Source organism: Lagopus leucura, unplaced genomic scaffold (assembly GCF_019238085.1).
Source record: "Lagopus leucura isolate 7727_CA_CO unplaced genomic scaffold, USGS_WTPT01 Super-Scaffold_100002, whole genome shotgun sequence".
NCBI classification, from domain to species: domain Eukaryota; kingdom Metazoa; phylum Chordata; class Aves; order Galliformes; family Phasianidae; genus Lagopus; species Lagopus leucura.
The window spans coordinates 4,297,639-4,319,630 of record NW_024962263.1 but is presented as its reverse complement, the minus strand read 5'-3'; the positions used below and the strand labels follow the sequence as shown (position 1 = coordinate 4,319,630).

At 38.2% G+C, this 21,992-nt stretch overlaps 1 protein-coding gene across 3 annotated transcripts in view; it reads left to right on the top strand.

The window, feature by feature from the left end:
- CDKAL1 (CDK5 regulatory subunit associated protein 1 like 1) overlaps positions 1–21,992 on the top strand; it is a 361,527-nt gene that overhangs the window by 141,556 nt on the left and 197,979 nt on the right. For all 3 annotated transcript variants that reach the window (XM_042869783.1, XM_042869784.1, XM_042869785.1), the window contains one exon: positions 13,915–14,018. In XM_042869783.1, the coding sequence (XP_042725717.1) occupies positions 13,915–14,018 (104 nt within the window). The remainder of the gene's footprint in view (positions 1–13,914; positions 14,019–21,992) is intronic.

Sequence of the window (21,992 nt, the reverse complement as noted above, 5' to 3'; positions counted from 1 at the left end):
GTACATGAAGGCCTTGAAGTATCCTCACTGACCTGTGTGAATTCTTAAGAATTTGAAAAACAGGGAGGATAAAGGCATTTTATCCATGAACATCAGCATGTGACATATTTGCCAAATCGCTGAAGCATATAGACTTTAAAAGGGTAGATTGATATCTTCCTTGATACTGAAAATTGAAGAAAAAAAAATAGTTCTATAGCTAATGCTATTGAGAAGTGTCACCATTTGCATATTTTTATGTATTATTATTCTGAATTACCATTCTTGAAAGACAATATATTTTTTAAAAATTCAGATATAAATTTTAATTATAAAGGCAGGTTGTACTGAATTTGCATTTCAAATAGCCTGGTACAGTGAAAAACAGAGCAGATTTCTGGGTTCTTTCTTCTTTTGCTTTTACTCCAAGATACATTTGAAAAGAGATGATATATCAAGAACAGATATATTTAAAAGAGGCACTCTAAGGGCTCCCTGCCCCTCAAATGTGGAGATGTGGAATTTAGGCAATAAAACAGTAATATTTTTATTTTTTTTTTACTAGTTACTTTAACCTCTGTCTTAGACCACATCTGTTTTACTAAATATCTGCCTGCAAGTGACATTCAACTTCCCAGTTTCTGGTCCCTTTAAACTTTATGTGTTACTCTGCAAGTTGATGCTTTAGAATTGAGAATACTCAAAATAGCCTCTGCTGAGTTGTGTCTGCATTCTTATACTGTACAGCACCATGCAGTGGTTCAGCCACATGAGTAAAGAACTACTGGTTGGACTGAAACAAAACGTTGTTGCTTCCTTCAACAGTTATATGCCAGTTGTCAGATATCGTGGAGAGCCATATCTGTCTATCAGTTTTTGTGTAGTGCATGTCCAACCTGTGAATTTTGTCGTTATTGCTCTTTATGTTCTAGTAATGTATCTGTATACATAAAAGACATTTATGCATTAACTTTATAATATAAAAATATGTAACTATGCTACGTATTCTATGCGAGGTCCAAGGCAATTCCTCTTCACTTAGGGCAAGCCAAAATGTTGGACACCCTTTTTAGGGAATGGTTTCTTCTCAAGGAAGTGAAGATCTGAGAAATGTCTGACAATTCACCTCTAACAGGTTGATGGTCACAGTTAGAATTCCCAAGTGAACTGGATGAAATCACTGCACTTGTGAAAATCTTTAATGTGTTCTTAACTCTTTTTGTGGGGATTGCTCATTCATGTTGTTATGGAAATTGTCATAATCCTTGTTTTTCTTTAGTTCAGGAACCATGTCTAGGAAATCAAGATTAGGTTTTTCTCAGTATGGCTACTATGTAGCTTGACAACAGTCTACAGTGAGCATGAAAGTAAAAGCTGCTTGTGTCAGTATCACAAGTATGGTCCCTGCAATTTTTTTCTGAGTCTGATAAAGAACTCCTAACTTGTCATTACACAAAACATCTTTGCAAACATGAAGGTGTATATGAATTGGGCCTGAAGATGTCAGCTCCCACAGAGCACTGTGTCAAGGAGGTGCGTCCTTAGGCCTCTCTTCAGTCTGTTTCCTTCTTCAGGTACTCATACTGTCCTCCCGGGCTGCATCAGGCTGAGCAGGTTGAGGAAGGTGACCCTTCCCATCTGAACACCGGGCAGCACTTCTGCATTGCGTGGATGCCAAAGCACTGGCACAGGTTATGCAGACATGCTGTGGGGTCTCCTCCGTGGAGATCTTCACAAGCCGCCTGCATGCAGCCCTGAGCAGCCTGCTTGGGTCGTCCCTGCTCTGAGCGAGGGGCTGGACCACATGAACTCCCGAGGTCCCCTTCAATTCCAGTCATTCTTTGGATCTGGGGTATTTCAATAGAAGCACACAGTCATGGAGAAGCCCGGTTGCTTAATAGTGGTAGAGACCTCCACTCAGAGGTAGTTGTTGTGGTTTGACACTTCAAAAAGAAACACCCTAAGCTATGGATTCCCCATTCCATGCAGAATGCCTCCCCATTTCCCGACTTGAAAGCATTTCCTGTGCAATCTTGTATGCCTATTCAGTCTCCGGAAAGAGGAACTCTATTTCCAAATTCCTTGCCTGCTGGGCAGAGCGAATTATTCCCACTGGAAACATCCACCCCAAGCTTCTGTCTCTGTAACTTACCGTGCTGAATTTCATCAGCCTGAATTACAAGAAGAATTTAATGCTTTTTTTTCATTTCTTCTTTCTGCATTCATGCTGTAAAACATATGTTTTCTATTGTTCCTGAAGTAGTAGCCCTGCAGAATTTTGTTTTTAGAGTTTATTTTCAAGATGTCAGATGTGGAGTGGAGTTTAAGCTTATTATTATTATTTAAAGGAATTTTGTTGATATGTGTGTGGATTTTCTGAAAAAGAGCTTGTTAAGCAAAGGTCATGTACAAAATTGTCACTCGTCACATGCTTATCTAACTTATTTTTAAACTAATACACAAGTGTCTAAGTATCACATGGTCTTTCTTGCATTGCAGGCTGGTGCCAGCTCTGGTATCTTCTCTGTTTTTGTGAGAAATGTCTGGTTGTTTTTTTTTTCCCTTCAGTGAGTATGCTGTTAGTCATGTATGTCGTGTCATATTGCTTAGGTTCTGAAATACAGTCTTTTTTTTTTTTGTTTTCAGAAGGTCAGTTGTGTCTGTGCAGTTTAAGTTGGTACCGCACTGAACATTGCAGCTGAGGAAATGTTTACTGTAGGATTTGTTTAGTCATCCACAGCACTGCGTTCCAGCAGTTTGTTTTATAACATTTGTTGAAGAGTTTGAGGAAGGAGTCTCTTTACTGCCAGTATAGAGTTGTTCTGCAAATTAGATATTTTTGATAGAATCAAAGGATGGCCTGGCTTGAAAAGGACCACAGTGATCATCTAGTTTGAAACCCCCTGCTATGTGCAGGGTCGCCAACCACCAGACCAGGCTGCCCAGAGCCACATCCAGAATGTGCTTTTCCTTTTCAGAGCTATAGACTATACGTGCCATTTAGAAAAATAAAATAGGTGGTATAGTGACTCAACAGAACTGCTGAAAAACATGCTAAAACATTTTCTTGTAGGAGTAATTCTTCATGAAAACACACTAACTTCTGTGGTTAATTTCACCATTTAAATGAGGAACAGTCTAAAAAATTGTAAGTGATAGAGGGGAAATGTTACAGATCAAAGTAAGTTTTTTGCATCTTTAGGAAAGTTTAGCTGAATAGTTCAGCACATTGAATAAATTAACTTTCAGTTCTGTAATTAAAAAGTAATGCAGTGACACACTGTAAACATTTGAATAACCTTTGAGTTCAGACTAAAAGGTCAGTGCATGTCTCCACTAGGCTTAGCCATTTTGCTTCAGTCAAAGGCATAAACTAATCCTACACTTAGTAGTTTGTATCCCCAGTTTGTAGGGATGTGCTGAGTTTGCAGGGGAATCTTACTGTTTCTGTAGCTGATCTTCAGATGTGTTTCTTGGACCTGTCTAAATCGTAATCTAGCAGTTTTGTGGAAACAGGCCACGTAGTCCAAGTTAGTTAGAAGTATCTGTGTGTACAGGTACCAGCACTACCCAGCACTTGTACTGTTTTGTGCAGTGCTGTTTAATTCTCTACTGCGTAGGTTCCCTTTTCCTGCAGATATTCCCCTCGTGTGCCACTTACTCATCTCTTTCATCCCCAACGAAAGCCTAACTAGTGCAAATTGCATTTTCCAGGTTCTTAATAACCAGCTATTCTTCTGCATTTCAGACAGCTGCAGAACTTATCGGAAGAACTACAGTGGGAATTTTAATCATTAAGTATAAGCTAAGCCCTCCACCTCAACCTGCCAACTGAATTTCACTTTGTACAAAAATTAGGGCATGCTTGTTGGAAAAATAGTGAGTAGGCCACAGCTCTCTGGTAGATTATGTGAAAGCAGTACTGAATCTTAATAACTGATGTAGGTCTGTGTATTTGCTCTGTTATTTCGTGTGAGAAATATATCTTCCTGAAAGACTAAGACTTGCTCTGTCTGACAACTCTTAAAATAACCATGTAGACATTTTCACTGTAAATTGGCTTTTTCTTTAGCTGCTCTTCAGACTTCCAAGAGCTTTTTTTTGAAGGGGAATTGTGAAGTACCCTGAACAGCCAGTAAATACAGTGGGTTGGTTTTTTTTGTTAGCATATATCAGTAGGTTTGTGTTCCAAAGGGAACAATTCTCTTCTGAAAAGCAAAGATAGACCTATCTTCACTGAGTCTACTAAAACCAGTCAGTATCTGTAGTCTGTGTAAAGACACAACGAGATGCTCAGCATGCTGCCATGTGCTCTCATTGAGAGGCTTTACTGTTCATATAGTGTGTTCAGAGTTTTTTTTTCCCCCCTTCAATGTTTTTTACACTTGTGATGCAGGTGTGTTTGCAGAACAGAATCTAGGATTCTTAAGTCAATTTGAGTTAAGTGCATTCATAAGTTTAAGTGGGGCCAGGTACCACAAAACTGACAGACTTTGCTTTTTTTGGTAAGGCTTGTTTACAATTTGGTTTGTGTAGAACATTTCAGAGGAATATGGAGTAGTACAAATACACTTCTTTGGGGGCACTTAGTTATGGGCTTTGCACAGTTGTTATTTCTGTGACTGTTAAATTTAGAGGCATTTTGATTAATGTAGCACACAGGTGAATGATGGCATGAAACAAAGCATGATTTATACAACAGTCAGTAACTGCATGGACTTGTAAGAATGCCTGTGTGCATGCTTCCTCAGTACCCAATTTATGGATGCAGTGCCCCTTCCTTGTGTTCCTTATTCCTGTGGAGGAATACAGTGACAGCTAAAGATTAATTTGTGCAGAATCTGTACTTCTGTTGTTGCTTCTACGTACAAGGATTTCTCATCGTTTTTTCCTGTGGACTCTTAGCTGACCACAGCTTCAACAGTGTGCTCGGGAATACTCTGCTCCAATAGACAGATGAGGTCCATACCTGTTTCTCTATTACTGTTAGACCTGGAAGTGCTATGGTGTACTTGAAGCACGTATCGTGTGAGTATCACATTCTAACTGTACGTGATACCAAACAGAACCACGATTATTAACTGTAGTCTCTATTCGTGGTATCTTTCATTTAAAGCTTTTCTCTAGTTTGCCTTGTGCAGGCCAGTCCTTTCTGCATTTGTTTCTCATTTTGTGGCTGTTGTTACCCCTCTAGCTGAATTGTGGCTTCCTGTAGTACTGGAAGCATATCGTGCTCCCCTGTGCATCTCACACATGTACACACTCTGTATGCACTTATTCATGTTGATGTAGTGTTGGAGCACAGCCAGTCTCTGGACATCAGAAGAGGGATAGTGCCAGTGTTGGGGTCCAGCATCTCAGTGATGAGATCAGCAGTAGTGTAACCTGTCTCAGTACTTTTAAAGTACTTTTCCTTCTATTTAGTTGCAGTTTCCTGTGTACAGCTTAGGCCCATTGCTTCTCAACCTCTGCCCTGAACTCCAAAACCAGCCTGTCTCTGTTTTTTTTTTGTACACTCCCTTTAGCTCTTTGTAGACTATAGTAAGATTTCATCTTTGTAACATTGAATAAACCTGGTTTTCATAGCCTGTCCTCATGTGTCCATGCATGCAAATCTCCCAGATCATCTTGACTATACTGTGTGCTTGCTTGCTTCCCTCTATCAGTCTGCCTTGCTCCAGAACACAACGTTACAGCTCACAGGTGCCAAGCAAAGGGCACTAACCACTTCAACCTCTTGATTTAGTTCTTTAGTCACACAGAGCAATATATATGCCTTACTTCACTGTAAGGGCACATGGCTGTCTCACACTGAGTTTGTTGCCCACGTGGACCACAAATTCCTTATTCCCATACCTGTTTCCTAGCAGTCAGCCTCCTTCCTCATCTGCATTTTTGCATAGACGTGGGGCTTTTTGTTTGTGGTTGTTGAACTTCACGAGGTTCCTGTTAGCCCGTTTCTCAGGCTGTTAGACTTTGTACAGCTGACCACAGCCTGTGGAGCCCAGCAGTTTGGCCAATTTTTCCATTCATCTCTTCAGTCTTTATCACAGCAGTTTGGCTTTAAGAGCTCATGTGAGACTGAAGACCTGCATGAAATGAGAGTACACGACATCTCCTGCCCTCCCCTTGGCACAGTGGGCCACTTCCTTGTATAAGGCTGGGTCACGGTAACCAGTTCTGCCATGCAAGGAGAATGTCATTTTGACCCTCTCTAATAAAGGCAAACAGATGCGACATCATCAGCACCTTTTATTTGTGAGAGCACTGCTGCAGCACTGCAGAGCTCACTGAGCAAAGCAGTAAGGTCTGTTACTAGATTGGCTTTGTTAAGCAGCCCGTAACTTCCTTTTCAAAGGCTGTCAGTGCAAAACTCTTGTCATCCTAAAGACTGGGTCTTTTTAAGAGCACTTCTAAGGTCGAAAAGTGGTTTCAAGTCAGCTATTGCAAAGACAAAGTTCTTGTAACCAGTTGTTGCCGTGAATATTGGGAAGAACGCTTCCATTTATCTGGGTGTTGACTAAGGCCTGTAAACAACTGAATTGCTGAGCTGATTTGTATTTTGGCTGTTCCCTCCTCTTTTTTTTTTTGGTTAAATGTTGCTTTTGATGACTGGAGCTGCTTGTGTATTTTGCAGCCTGTAATGTTTTGAAGGCTGTTTAGATCCTGGTTCCACAAGGGGCTCCATGGCCAGTTTGAATGCTCTGATTTGAGCACCGATGGCTTTGTGATATTTCTGATTTGCTTTCAAATGACTGACAATTCTGTTTGATTTGCAATGGAGGTTACAAAAAGAAGAGGAATCAAGAGATTGCAGTGTAAGCCTAAACAGATAAAAATTAGGTATCTTTGTGCTCTTAAACAAGATGAAATTAGGCTCACAAGTTAAGGTTTCTGTCAGGGCTGGCAGCAGTTGTACTGGAAAAGTTTCAGACTCACCACAGGCTTGTGTGGTTAAAGAGGAAATCAAAGCAGACAAACACAAGCCAAGTAGCTTGGAGGAAAGTCAGACTGTTCCAGTCACTGGGACATGAGAATGGCACAGGAGAGTTGCAGGCATCGTGATCACTGAATGCTAGACAACAGGAGAAAGTTAGGAAGAAAATAGAAGGAGAAAAGGGTGGTAGGTTGTTTGCTTTTTAAATTAACAGGCTGAGGAGTCCTTGGATAGGGAGAATTTTAGAGAAGCAAAGCAGATGGAGAAGTTGAGGATGAGTTCAGTAAATGAAGGCTACTTTTTCCTGTTTTTCTGCTCTATCCGTATGCTTTTGCTGGTACTTTCACAGTAAAATGCTTTTTAATGTATTTCAAACATTAACGCTATAAAATGGTGAAAAGAAAATAATTTATAAATGCTAGGTTCACAAAATTACAATATTGCAGGGGTTGGAAGGGACCTCTGGGGGTCATCTAGTCCAACCCCACTGCTAAAGCAGGTTCCCTGGTCATTCAGATTAGCCTGGCTAATTATTCAAAAGTCAATGCCTTGACTACTGTTTTCTTTGAGATATCCTTAAAAGGTGCTGGGGCTGTAAGGAGGACAAGTCCGTGAAGGTAATCAGACTGATGTAGCTGTGGAACTGTCACAGGGATTCATGTGCTTCTGACAATCCCCTTGGAGTCTCTTAAATGCAGACATAAGATCCTTGGTTTAAACTTCTGTTTTTAAAATAAATCAGTCATTGGATTCTTATAATTGTGAAATCAATCCATTAAACTGCTTAGAAAATCTCAGACAGGTTTCAGACAGGGCGATGATGTTGATATCTGTTGTCTTTTTCACTTTGTCAGTGAAGCATACTGAAGAGTATGTGCTTGAGGCATGTACCTCTTTTTACTGCTTCACATAGCTTTTTTCTTCCCCCCACCAAAACTGACCTGTTTATCACAAGGCACAGAGATGGCATTTAGGAGCAGCAGCATAGTACTAATTATGGGTAATGCTTAGATCCTTGTCCACAGCAGAGCTTTTAGAATTTCTGCTGCTGCCACAGCTTGGAGGACATCTTCATGCAGGAAGGTTTGTGTAGAACTCATCACTGGGAGGGACTTTTCTAGACTATAAATGCTGAGTTTGTTTTTATTAGGCACTTATTTCTGCTGTTATTTTCCCCAGACAGTTCAGAGCCATTTCCCTCAAGCACTGTGTGAGTACTTTTTTTGAAATGGTTCTGATGGAAATCTCAGATAAATTCTAAATTAAGCCCGATAGGTTCAGTGTCGCAGAAATACAACTTTTTCCCTCCCAGGATGTTTTGACTAGTACAGAAACAATACCTTTTATCCCAAGAATCCATGTGGCACCTGCTGTATGCTACACGATTAACTGCAGCCTAATGTTTCCTATGAGATTTCACCACTCTAAAAGGGTCTGTCCCAAAAGCCATTCAGGAAGTGAAAAACAATAGCTCTTATCACAGGCAGTGGTCTGCATTTCAACTGTGCTTTCTGCATGGATGATTCAGGACCTGCTAACATCGTGCAGATGGTTGATAAGTAAGGTGGACGGCTTATAGAAAGACACTTGACTCCCCCCATCTCCCACCTGATCCTTCTCCTTCCCTTCACGGAGGTCAGTCAAGATGCTTCATTTTCCCTTGCTGCTTAGAAGTCACAGTTGTTCTTTTAATACTTTGTGATCTTCTAGAAAACTTTGAAAGCTGAATTTTTAAAACTTAAGAAATTGCTCATTTCTATTCCAGTTAGGTTTTGCAGCGCATTCCATGTGTATAATGCTAAGTTATCTGCCTGCAGTAGGGCTATTCTGTAGTGAAATTACACTGTACATGCTTTAAATACAAAGGCAACTGTGAATTGGCAGCTTTCTGTTAATGTCAATCTGGAATACTGAATGAATTGATTCAAACAGTCGCAGAACTTTGAGGGCAGAATCACTGATCAAGAATTTCTTTAGACAGACTCTAAAAAGTGACATTGGAGTACATGATGTTGCAAATGCTAAATCATTGGCCTTTAGTTGGACAAAGTGAGTGTGTGATGGTATGGCTATGTGGCTCTGGCTTTTGAATCGCCTGCCCTCTACTGCAGAAAAGCAGATATATAAAATGCAGGTGAAGAACTAAACCACACCATGGCTTATCAAATTAAGTGAGTTGCCTTGTCTCCAGATTCCTTTTGAATAGTAACCGGTGAGACGTTGCCAGGTAAAATTCCGTCTTCAAAGGTCTTTGGAAGAACAACACTGTAATGCACGTTGATCCCTTTGCCATGCATGGAGTGGCTTGTAGAATTAAACAAAGAGCATCCTGTACTTTGCATCATACCTCAAGAAAAATATGGGCAGTCCCATGCACTGCAGAGTGTGTTCTGAAGGATCATCCAGTTTTCTTCTAAAACTTTGTTGCAAGACATTTTGTTTTTAAGTAAACATTGCTGTTTCAGAACAGGTGCTAAAATAGTTGCCTGCGAAGATAATTTCACAGAAGTCCTGTTTTTATCACATGGAAGCTTGTATTGTAACACTGAGTGCATCTTTGTGGCGTAGCCATTATGGTGAATGCCCAGGCTCACTGAACAGACCAGGATTTCTGTAAACAAACAGTATTCCTGTAATAATGTGGTTTGCTGCTTAGACTGATTGGCCTTGATGAGAAATAGCTTGCCTCTGTTTCAAAAATACTTTGAATTCCAAGTCCGTTTTAAAGTGAAAACACACTCCTAGATTTTAAAGGAAAATATCTTCATGTCATAGTGGATTAAAAGCTGTATTGTAAAATGTGCAAACTTCAACAGCGTATCCTGAAAGCAAGGCTGGCACGATAGGCACGCTTTCTCTTCCATGCACTATTTTTGCCTTCATCCATTGCAGTTAGGCTTGACGAGATTTAAAAAGTTTGGAAGAGCAAAGTAGCATTTGTCAAGGTAAAAATACTAATAAATATTCATCGTATTTATTTCAATATAGATGCTATTATGATTGCAGTGCTTGCATCCTATGAAGAAATATGTTTGTAGAATTCTGCCAGCTCTTGTTCAGTAAGTTTTGAGTAGCATCCATCTCCTCTCACCTGTTGGAAGTACACATTTCTGGTTGGTTGTTTTTTTTTTTGCTCAGGCAAGCCACAAAGGAAATTTTCCACTTGCTCACATTACAAAGCATTTTGATCAAAATTGCATTTGATACAAAACTCAAAAGTATTTGGCAAAAGCCTAAATGTCTCCTGTGACTGTATTTTGAAACAAGCAAGTTATTTTCTCAAGAAGAATGCTTTATGCAAACACAAAATGCTCAGCTGCCTGAGGAAGTCTGTAGGTGCAGAGAGAAGGTGTGGGTGACTGTTAAGAGCAATCTTTCTGTATTTGTACTGATAAGATGATCCAGTATACTATTAGAGGTACTGTATTACTGGCAAGCTTCATAAAACCTGATATTTGTATAACTAGTCAGATCTTACAGTGGTGGATATTAGTAAATGTTTTGAGTCAGCTGTGGTGAGTGGTATTTGAGTTCCACAGAATTCTAATTTGGGAGAAGATCATCTTATGACTTTTTTTCTTATTTAAAGCTCATTAGTTTGACACCAAGCCAGTATTTACTGGATTATGCAGGAAATGAAGAGGGCAGTAGTGTCCTCCTTGCCCCACGTTAAGCACCCAACCACCCGCAGTGCAGCAGGGACCTTCTGCCATATGACACTGTGACAGCTATGCAGCTTTCACATCTTGCTCACAGATGTCTGTTCTTGGTCAATCACATTAAATGTGAGCACACAGCACACTAATTGCACATCACAGTCTGTAATTAAGCTGTTTTACAATCCTTGAATGAAATATGTTTTATACTCATATCCGAGAGTGGAATCCTGTCTTCACTAAAAATAGTGGCAAAAATCCTATTAATTTAACAGGAACCAAGATTCTGCTCCTCATCTGTGTTGTTATTCTCATCTGCTGCTGAAATCCACCGATTAGTCACACTGAAGGAAAGTCCTTGTTTTTCTGCTCTGTCATGAGGCTTCTTTCTTACAATTAGTTCCATCTGCAATGGGTAGCCTTTCAAGTGAAGTGTGTGCTTTATGAGGAATATTATTCTACTGAAAACAGTTTGCTTTTGTAAAAAGACTCTGCTTAAAGTAATGCACTGCTTAAGCCACATACGAGTTCAGCAGTGTGTAGAGCACTGTTTCCTGTAGAGCAGAACTTCAGGCACTCCACCACATCGTCCATAATGACGGTTTGGTCAAGTGCAAAGTTTTTAAAGGAGCCACATGGTAGCAATTTATGTGTGCATAGTGTTTTGTTTATGTTCTGCATATTGGGCACATGGCAGAATAAAGGTTAATAATTCAAAGCAAGAGATTAACAATTCAAGCTACCTTATCAAGTTTACAATGTTGAAAAATTAGGATTTAGTGGTTCCAGAAGAACAACCAACTTCATCTAAAGCATGTCGATGATTGCAAACATGAAGAGCATTAGAATTTTTTTTCCATAGATGTCTGGTATGTCTGGGCAATAAAGTTTTGACCTCTGTTAATAGAAAATAATTTTTACAGACCGAGCATAAATACTTGAAGAAGATTTCAGGTTTAACACAGAGCAAAATACTTTTTGCAATTACAAACCCATCGGTTTTTTACTTCTGTGTATTTGATTTGTAGTTGTGATGAAGGCTGATTTTTAAGGAGAGTTTTACCTGCTGGGCTGATTTTAGGAGAGCCACTTAGTGGTGGATGATCCTTAGAGAGATGCAGCATTCAGATTCTCAGAGTTCCTTCCAGCCCTTTTGCGGTTGTTAGGCTGTGGTCTGAGGATGTGGCAACATGGATGTATGAATAATTTGTTATGTTGGAAACTTGGACCAGAGCTTGGCTTGCTTCAGTTTTGTGGAGGGGAACATCTACAAATACTTTGTTATACTTGTGGTTTTGTTACAATTTATGCTTTTAAGAAAAGGTAATTCTAAAGTCTGTGAAAAGTTATTAGTCCTGCAGTTTTACAAGTACTTAAAATCTGCTTCTTCGTTAACTGCAGTCCAGGAGATTAATTATATTCCTAGTGGGAATTAAAAGTACGGCACAAGTAGGTTTTATAAGTGGTGTTGTTGTTGTTGTGTGCTTTCTAACATCGATGTTTTCTGTATTACATCTATCTCATTTTGTTTTCATAATGTGATGTCTCTTACTGCCAGAAAAAAAGAGACTAAATTATTTAAGTATTAGACAGCATTTTATGGTAGAGTTGATATTGCAAAACTTGCTGGAAAGCCTGCTTCCAAATCCCAGCTTCCATCTCCCATCTGAGAATAGATTTTTGCATAGACAAGCTCCCAGAAGTCATATGTAGATTACAGTAATAAATCTCTTGGGAGCAACCCTACTTAATTCTGTGAACATTTAGAGAATAACTTCCCCTCTTTTTTTTTCCCACTTGTTCCACATTTCCGTTCTCTCTGTGTGACCAACATTATTGCAGCATCAGAAAAAATAAAAAGATATTACTGTATACTTCAGTTTATCCAGGACTTTATGCTCAACAGTATTTTCCCATAGGGCAGTTCTGAAGATGCGTGAGCAACTAGTTTTCGTTCTGTCCTATAAATATGACTGTGTGCTTTTTTATCTGTTTCTAGATACCATGTAGTAGATAGAGGAGGCAGTTAGACATGAATCAAAAGCTGTTAGGTTATGTAGAGGAGGACCACTGACCAAAAATATAAAACTTATCCCCAAGGGTCAAGGATTAGTAACTTCACTGCTTGGTACAGATGCTTACAACTCAGTTCTCTTAGCACTTAGTGCTCTTTCTGCAGAGCTTTTAAAATGCCAGTACCCAAACAGAGCAAAATACATATCTTGAGTAATATATAGATGAATTATGCATGAGTTATAATAAAGAAGTAATATGCTGTTTTCTTTCACTACACCATTAATAGACAACAAAAGGGAAAAGAAATTTTACGCAAATAGCATAAATAATCATTTTTACCATGCATTGATACCTGTTTAGATTTGGCTCGTTTATTCGTGTTAGATTAGTGGGATAATGCTATTCATATCTGACCATTGCATGCAAAGTATGTAACTAAGATTTCTTAAATTGAGAATAAAAATGAAGTGCATAGGCACACAAACTGTTTGTGAAGAAATTTAAACAACAGAAGAGCCAAAATGCCAATAGGCAGGGAGCTCCAGCCTTTTTATAGTACAGTTCGGTCAGTTTGGCAGGGACCACATTGGTGTCCTATGGAGGAAAGTGGTAGTAATGCACCTTGGGCAGTGTAGCCTGTGTAACCAAATTAGCATGCCTTCCTATGCTAGCATCCTCACTATTTTGGTCCAATTTCCAGTATGAAGTATTTTTTTTTCCTTAATATATCAACAAATCTGGCAGAAATGCTTTCTCAATCGAATATTTACAGAGGCTTCCTTATTTAATGATATAATGTTAAATGTGTCACTAAGTGATACTGCAGCTTAATTTCTGGTGCTGTAACTTAACAACTTGAGGTCGTTGTATCGCTGTTCTGTTTGTGCTTTCTGGGATCAGGCTGTGGAGCAGATGACACAGACTTGGGTGTATTTTGGAAGATTTTCATTCTACTTCTTGTGCTGTTGCCCAGGAATACAATTAGAATTTTATCTTAAACATCAGTCTTAGTGAATTTACAGCTTTTTATTTTGCTTATGATGTAGTAACGCGTCTTGCAGATCTAGAGAAGTATTGTTTTCATGCACGGTTACGTGAAATAAATGAATCCTTTGAACTGGATAATTTCTTTCATCCTCTTTATAGATGTAGAAGATATTTAATGGAAGTAGGAAAGCAAAAAACTCTTCAAATCAGTTGAGTTTATTTTAAAGCAGAACACTGCTATAGTATAAAAGCTCATTCTCCCAAATATTCTTCATAAATACATTTATGCATGTAAAGTCTTTCTTGGCAAGAATCTGAATGTTTTCATTTCTTGACCAGGTGTCTCAATGCATGTACTTACTGCAAAACCAAGCATGCCAGAGGAGATCTAGCAAGCTATCCCATCGAAGAACTAGTGGATAGAGCCAAACAGTCTTTTCAAGGTAAGAGTTTTTATCCATACAATAGAAGTTAGTCCTTGAAGTCCACTAGTTCTTATTTTCACTTGATACAATATGGCTTTATTATGGTTTTAGTGTTCTTGATATGTTGCGGCTGTGTCCAGGAATGCCTTTGCAATAGAAAGCCTTTCTGTCTTGGTTGGGTGCAACTATCAAGAACAGTATTTCATCTTGATTTTAGGATTGCTCAGGTGAGATTCATACAAGCATTTTGTTACAGTGATGGGAGAAGTGTCATGTATGGTCATTTTGCCCTATTTCCACTTTCTTAAAAGGCAGTACTAATTTTTTCACACAGCAGTAACAGTGAATTTCATGAACTTCTTTAGGATTCTGCAACACTTCTAAGATATACTACTGTTTCTGGAATTGGGTTTCTTTGAGGAGTTCTGGGGTGTTTTTGTAAACCATACAAAGTGTTGATTTATTTGAAACAAATAGGATTAACAGCTTCCTATTTAACAAGTAGTGACAGACTGCTTTTAACGTCAGTAGAGTATTTGTAATGATCTCACATGAATCCAACCAAACATCAGAAGTTTTTCATGCAGTACAGTACTCTGTGCTGTGAAGCTTGTCTATAAATGCCAGTGAACTTCTCTTGCTGCTTAGGTTTGCATGATTAGCACAGTTGTTGTGAATTAAATCTGCTGTGACAGACAGGAATCCTGTCATATCTCAGGATTCTTGTTTTAGGACAAGTCTTTAAAACTGATATGAATTTGATGAATACTGATGAATTTAGTGACAGATACAAGGTGTATAAATGCACTTATTTGTGTGTTTATGGAGAGAAGCAATTTGAGAAACACACTGTATAAGGGCACAGGTTTTCAGCACTGAAAGAAGTGATTTTTAAATTGGCAAGTAGTAACTGTGCAGAAGATCTGCACTGTGGTCAGTGTGCAGAAATCTTTTTCATTTGGGTATAACTCTAAATTACTGTTGTTATTTGTATCATAGGAATAGTGTTAGCACTAAATATCTTCTAAAATGTTCTAAAGGAACTTAGAACAATTCAACAGTAGAATATAGCAAAGAAAAGGCAGATGTGTGATGGGTAGCACAGTCAGGATTATGGCCTTAAGTGGGTTAGTACTTAAATTTTATTTAGATTGTGAAGAAAGAAAAATAACTTGAGCCTTGTTTGTCGTGTTATGGTCACATTATACATACCATGAAGTCCATATTGAATTAACATGTTTGCATGATGTAAAAAGAAGGAAAACTTTTGAGCTTTGTTTGCATTTGCAGGCAATAAATGTGAATTCTTGGCAAGTATTTTGAACTTAAAGAATTGTACACTTGGATTGGAAGTTTAATAATTTAATTCATCTGTTTTATTGTGGCTCTTATTATAAAAATTGACTCTCTCAAAATAACTTGATTTTTGATGGAAGAAGTTGCCCTTAAGCTATTGTTTTGAAATTTTACAGAAATGCTATGACGTGTCTCACAGCAGGCATCTCCAAGGGAGTTCTGTTCTTATTTGGCCTTATGCTATTACCTTTGTTAGAGGAAATAAGGAAAGAAGCAAATACTGAACTGTGAAATGAGAGGCCTTGCCTCAAGCTTCCACATATTTGAAAATAGTAATGAAATAGTCAGATACTTAACTTGGAGTGTATGGAGAATTTATTACTGCCAGCTTTCTGCAGCTGGGTTGCAGAAATTCTTCATCAACCCGGTGAAAGACCTAAGCAATTTAAATGCATGTTACAGTCATTGCTGACTGTGTTACTGAACCCCGGTTTCTTCTGTGTTCATTTCTGCATTTTCCAGAAGTTGTGTTGGTGAAGCTCTAGTGAAAAATACAGAGAGCTACAGATACGTAGTGTAAAGATTTTCCACTTAGAAATTTATCATGGGAGAACTGAAGTGTCTTAGAAGAAGCAAAAAACAGCACACTATGATTTTTTTTTTATGACTACATAATCTAGTCATGTAAGAAGAGGGAGGCTGGAGTCATTTACAGTGTTCTGTACATAAGTAGTCTTACAGTATGCAACCTGGTAAGGCTCAAAGGTGAGATGTTTCAGTTAATGAACACACCAAAAATGGTTGGAAGAATCTGTATTTAAAGGTATATTGAGGTAGGTCTTTAAACCTTAGCACTGAAATAACTCCCTAGAATGCTTTATTCACATGATCATACGTAGTTTCCGGTTGCCAATTGCTACCTTGTCAATATTTCTAACAGCAATAGGTTACCAAATGGAGCTGCAGTGTTTGGTAAGATGCCTGTGATTTTAAAGCAATCATTTATGTACTGCAGGGTTCTATACTCTAGGTTGGAAATGTTTACGTGGCATGTATTTCTGAGCTATACTATATGCAGCGTGATTTGTTTGCAGGTAGTCAAGTAGTCACTGGTTCAGCCTAGGTCTACACGTCACAAGTTTTACTGGTGGTAATGGCATCAGTGTGACAGCATGTATAAGGTATCTTACAGACATTACTGATTTTGATGCTTGTCTTTAAGGTTACTTCTGAAGATGTTTTATGTTGAGTTTCTCAGGCTTTTAGTCTAAATTAAGCCCTTAGAATTCGATTAACTCCACGTTTTTGAAAGCTCTACATGCTTTATGAGGGTTAGGAGGTATTTGTTGCATTTTAGAGTCCAGATCTCTATTTTGTGTCTGTATTAGAGTATGTTAAAAACAGAACTTAACACTCTTACGGTAACTAGATGACACCACGTGTTTAGGTTACTTCTACAGGTGTAAACTTGATTAACTCAACTGATTAAAAAGGGATCAGTGAAAGCATGACTGCCCAGATACTTTTCCAATCTTTGAAAAAGACCTGCTCTTTATAATCCTTTCTTTCTGCATCTTATTTTTATACCTTATACTCAATGTAATAACAAATGGAGTGCGTTACAGTTCTAATTACATTTTGCATGCTTTCAGAATGCTCTGAAGTTTCTATAAATTGTTTTATATATGTTAAGGCTAAGTTTGTTTATGTACTCTATGGATTTATATCTCCTTCCCATCTCCATAGTAGTTTTCAATTTGCCCTAGGCATAAAGTTAAATCATTCATTAAAATTAGTTTTAAAAAGAAGTTTTTCAACTTCCATTTGAATTTGAAAGTAAAATATTGAAGTTTTGGCTGTTTAGCTTGAATCTTTTATTTCTGTCACTTTCAACTTTCAGTAGGTAATTGTATAGGTTTCTTTTTTTCATGGACAATCTTATCAAATTGCACTAACTGCTAGTAAAAATGTTTCTATATGAAGCAAAGTGGTCCTTAAGTAAGGACCAAATGTCTTCTGTAAGGATGTTTATATGGAGAGTCTTCCTGCAATGGAGACGCAGCACTTTGTGTTTCAATTTAACAGCGAGCTTTTTCAAAGCGTCCTGTATCATGTTCAGTGCTGTATTCTAGGAAATTGTTTGCAGTTATGAGAGAGCTCTTTCTTTCCTTCCAAAAGCAACTCCGTGTATGACGATGTGTTTTTGCTCAGTGAAATGGAAGGCTGGAGTTGCTGCCATTGGTGAACTGTGCTCCAAGGAAACACGCAAATTAAATAAGCCAGTACTTTACATGTGTTGTGGAGTGATGTCCAGGGGGAGCTTTGGTTGAATTGTTGAATTGCAAGGCTTTAAATATATACTGGAATTATCTTCAAAGAAATTGTAGTGGCTGTAGAAGAATATGTATATATATATATATATAACTGATATTGCTACCTGGTGATCTGTAAACCAGAGCTGTTGTGAGAGACTTTCTGGGCAGATACAGCATTTTATGTTGCCAACTATTTTTGCTGGTTCAGCAAACTAACTTAAAAATATAATTAGTTTTATGAAATTGGCAGTTCATGCTAGTTTGCAGTGCAAATATACTGCATATGCCAGTAGAAAATAATTCTTCTTTAGCACTGCATGCTTCTCAGAAGTGGCAGAGAATATGCTGCTATTAAAATGCAAACAGTATAATTGTTACTATATCATCTTGTTTTATGGTAGCAACTAGGGCGCAAAAGGGAAGTCAAGTCCTGTTGAAAAACAACATACTCATATCCTCAAGCCATGTGTAACAATTGCTTCTGTGTGAGAAATTGCAGTTAAAAAGCATCATTTGTTTTTATTCCATTATTTACAGTATGATTCTCTGACAAGTATGGTGCTGAATTCTGAACAATGTTCAGGAAATCTTGGACAAAATGTTTCATTGCAAAGCAGAGGTGATATATAAAGAAAGATAAGCTTCAACTTCATCACTAGTCTGTAGCAGTTGTTCCCTATCTTGTTGTTTCTGAACTATTTACAGTTTAAAGGAGATTAATATTTCTTGAAGTGTCAATTAAACAGTGATTTGTGTGTAACAGTAAGCATTGTTTTGATATATAATGATACTTTCCAAAGCTTTTCAGATCACTGTGAGCCTAGGCAAGGATCTTTGGTGTTAGTAGTTTTGAGGTCCTGTCAGGGCATTCTACTTCATTAATCAGTAACCCGTTTTCTTCCAGTAATACTACCAGTAAACTCTCTGAAGCTTTCAGAGTGTTTGTCCTTTTTATGAAGGGACAAACATTTATTATCTACAACATTCTTAGTTCCCTTTTTGTTAACTGAAGCAATACCAAATTTCAATGTCTTTTGAGTGATGGGATTGGTCTTTGCATATGCTTTGAAGGACTGGGTGCCTGGTTGGTCACCTAGCTGGATACCTGGGCTCTGGAGTCAGTGTTTTCCCTGGTCAAAGATAAAGCAAGACCATAGTAGAGGGTAAATATCTACCCTGGGTGTTGAGGTCTCACCATTGTGTGAGATGAAGATATAACCAGAGAAAGATTGCTTCACAATCACACCTTACACATATCATCACAATTCCTCTCAGAGCAGCCCAGGCAAGCCAAAAGGTTGGGCACTCATGGTGTGCTCCACAGCAGCTTCTGGTTTTATAGTAAGCAGGAACTTTCACTAAGCTCACTTTGCTTCTATTTAATTTTGATATTTCTAGTTCAAATATTGAACTATTTGCAAGAATTAAATTAGGTTAGTGCTGTTATTGTATAAGTAGAAAGAAGAATTAGAAACAAGAAAATGTATTGACAACTTCCATCATGCCTTAGACCTTCATGTGATCAATCTTTTGCCTTTTGGGTCACTTTTGAAAATATTGTATTTCATTCAAAAGGATTTTATAGGGACTCAGGAGAGCTGTTAGTTATTTGCACACGTGCTCCACACTTAAGGCTGATTTCATGCAGATATTTTTTTCCTTATTGCCAGATCTACTGTGATAGGAGCATCAGAAATGAGGAAGGGAAATCCCTTTTCTCTTCTGCTCCATGTGTTATTGTCTTTCTCTGGCCTTGATAGAGGTTTTAGTCCAGACAATCTGTTTAATCATCCATGTAGCAGTCTCATGTTACAAATGTGTTGTAACAGTAAGTTAATTTGCCAAAAAAAAAAAATCTGTAATGTGCAAAACTGTAACTAGAGGCCCTTCCCTTGCAAGGAAAAGCAGTTAGGCATAGTTACTGTTCGTGTAATTGCAGTGCCTAATTGCTGTGTACCTTTATAAAAACAACAACAGCAAAAAACACGCCACCAACAAATACCAGCTGGAGATGCCCTCAAAGGGCTTCTAATGTGATAGTATAAACCATAGAGGTAGAATAATATTATGTGATTACCTTGAAGATTATCAGTTGGTCACTTTATTTACTGCTGGGACGCTGTCTAGGGCCTGATATGGAATGATACAGGAAAGATTTTTATTTAGGAAAAATTAGGAAAAGTAATGTAGTAGAAGGAATTGTCATTCATTTTGGGAGGGACCGTGCCATTTAGCTGGACATATTGGCCCTTCTGCCCAAATATCTCATGGTATGACCACATTACCTTTTTTGTCTCTTGTAAAACTAGCCTAGTAATGCTGCTTTTTTAATAGTCGCTCTAACTGTGCGTGGGTTGTAGCTCACAGTGTTGGAAAGAGGAGTATAGCATGTAAGTAAGTGCCTATGTTTGTCTAGGATTCTACAGAGAAGAAGATTCCACTAACCTCTAGGCTTTGGCAGTTTAAAGAACCAGCAGTCTGTTTAACAAAGATTATATATTTTCTTCTTCTTGAAGTGCAACAAATACAAGCTGTAGTGATATTTGCTCTTTATAATTCAGTCTTCTCATTTATTTTTTTTACCTAAATATTTATGTTTGGGCTCTTTAACTCCCTGAATGAAAAAAAAATATGCATATATATTCATTTTAAGCTCTGAGTTTTTGTCAAAAACAAGCAAATAAAAAAAAAAAAATTTCGTTTGGAGTGGAAGTTTTAAAGATCCAAAACAGATGTAAGTAATTAAAAGTACGACCTTATCTTTAGATTTAATGAGTTCTTTGCCTCAATCTTCATGGCCATGCTTCTCTCTTGCCTCTTCTCATGCCTCTTGTGTCCCTGAACTGCTTAGTGGGAGCTGGGGGACCAAAATTCCTTCCAGTGTAAGAGCAGAGCAATTCCAAGAGCACCTCATGAGACTGAATGTATACAAGTTTATGCAGCCAGACAATACGCATCCACGGGCTCTGAAGATACTGGCTGATGTGGTTGCCAAGCTGCTCTCCATCATATTTGAAAAAATTGTGGCTGTCAGGTGAAGTCTCTAGTGGCTGGAAAAAAGCAAACATCACTCCCATGTTCATGAAAGGGAGAAAGGAAGACCCGGGGAATTACAGGAGATCTGGTGTTGCAGAAAGCTTGTAGAAAGAGCTGAGCTGCCCGTATCATCTGGCTGCAGCTCTGTAGCTAACTGTGCTGGACTGAGAGCAGCTCAGCTGTAAGAAACTGACTTCCTGAGTTTGATCTCATATGTTCTACTGGAGCTGTAATATTCACGGATCTGAAACTACTATGGTTTTACTGTGTGGTTAATATCACAGAATATGTATCTTTTAAAAGCCAACGTAATTTTTGGACCCTTTAAAACAATTGGTAATTTGCTTTGCCAATTACTGAATTCGGTTTCAGTACACTAAAGGAATAAAGCAGTATGACCTTGTTAGAAAATTTCAGTAGGTGCTTTCCTAAGAACTGACCTAGTGGGAGGCAACCCAGTCCATGGGGGGGAGTTGGGACTGGATGATATTTAAGGCCCCTTCCAATTGAAGCCATTCAGTGGTGGTTCTATGACCTAAGCATTTTGTTCATCATTACTGAAACAAGTCTTACTCGGAAATGTAATTTTTTTTCTTCTAGTCTGTAATTTCACAGAGTTGGGGAAGATTTTCTACAATCATAACTGTCTTAACGTCTTCATCCAACAAGGAATTGTTGAAACTGCTTCTAAAGTTGCAAGGGGAAAAAGTGCTGATCCCTCCTTTAAAACAAACAAACAAAAACAGCAATAAAATGTTGGTGCCTGTAAATGCTGTGGTAGGAGAATATTTAAAAAACAGATAGAAGTTGAAATACAAGTAACTGTGTGTCTTTCTGAAAAACTTACTCAAAGCTTTTCCAAACTGTCTCTGCAGAGGAAGACCCGCGTGCTTTAGGTGCACAGTAAGCACCAAGGTGGGAAGACACATGCTAGCTGTGACTGTCGTCTTGCTGTTTAACACTGTTGGCAATTTTCTGATTACCTTGAAGTTACTTGTGAATTATGTTAATAAATATTGGCTTTTGAATGTGAATTCTCAAAGGAAAGGGAATTTTTACTCTCTGTAGCTGTCTTTTGAGAATAACAGGCATGCACTAAGGTTGATGCTGGTGGAAAAAACCTCACCAATGCAAATTGTTTTCTATTTGCTATGGTTTCATTTGAACTCAACCTATTATCTGTACGGATATTTCCCTTGATGCTTTTCACTCTGTGCTTGCATTTAGCTTATTCATGGAAGGGTTTTTATTTCTTTTAAAGCATTGGCAGCTAGTTTTTAGTCACTTTGACTTTTGCTATGAATTGCAATGCCTTGAAGATATTCCCTGTTAGCAGACTGTCTGA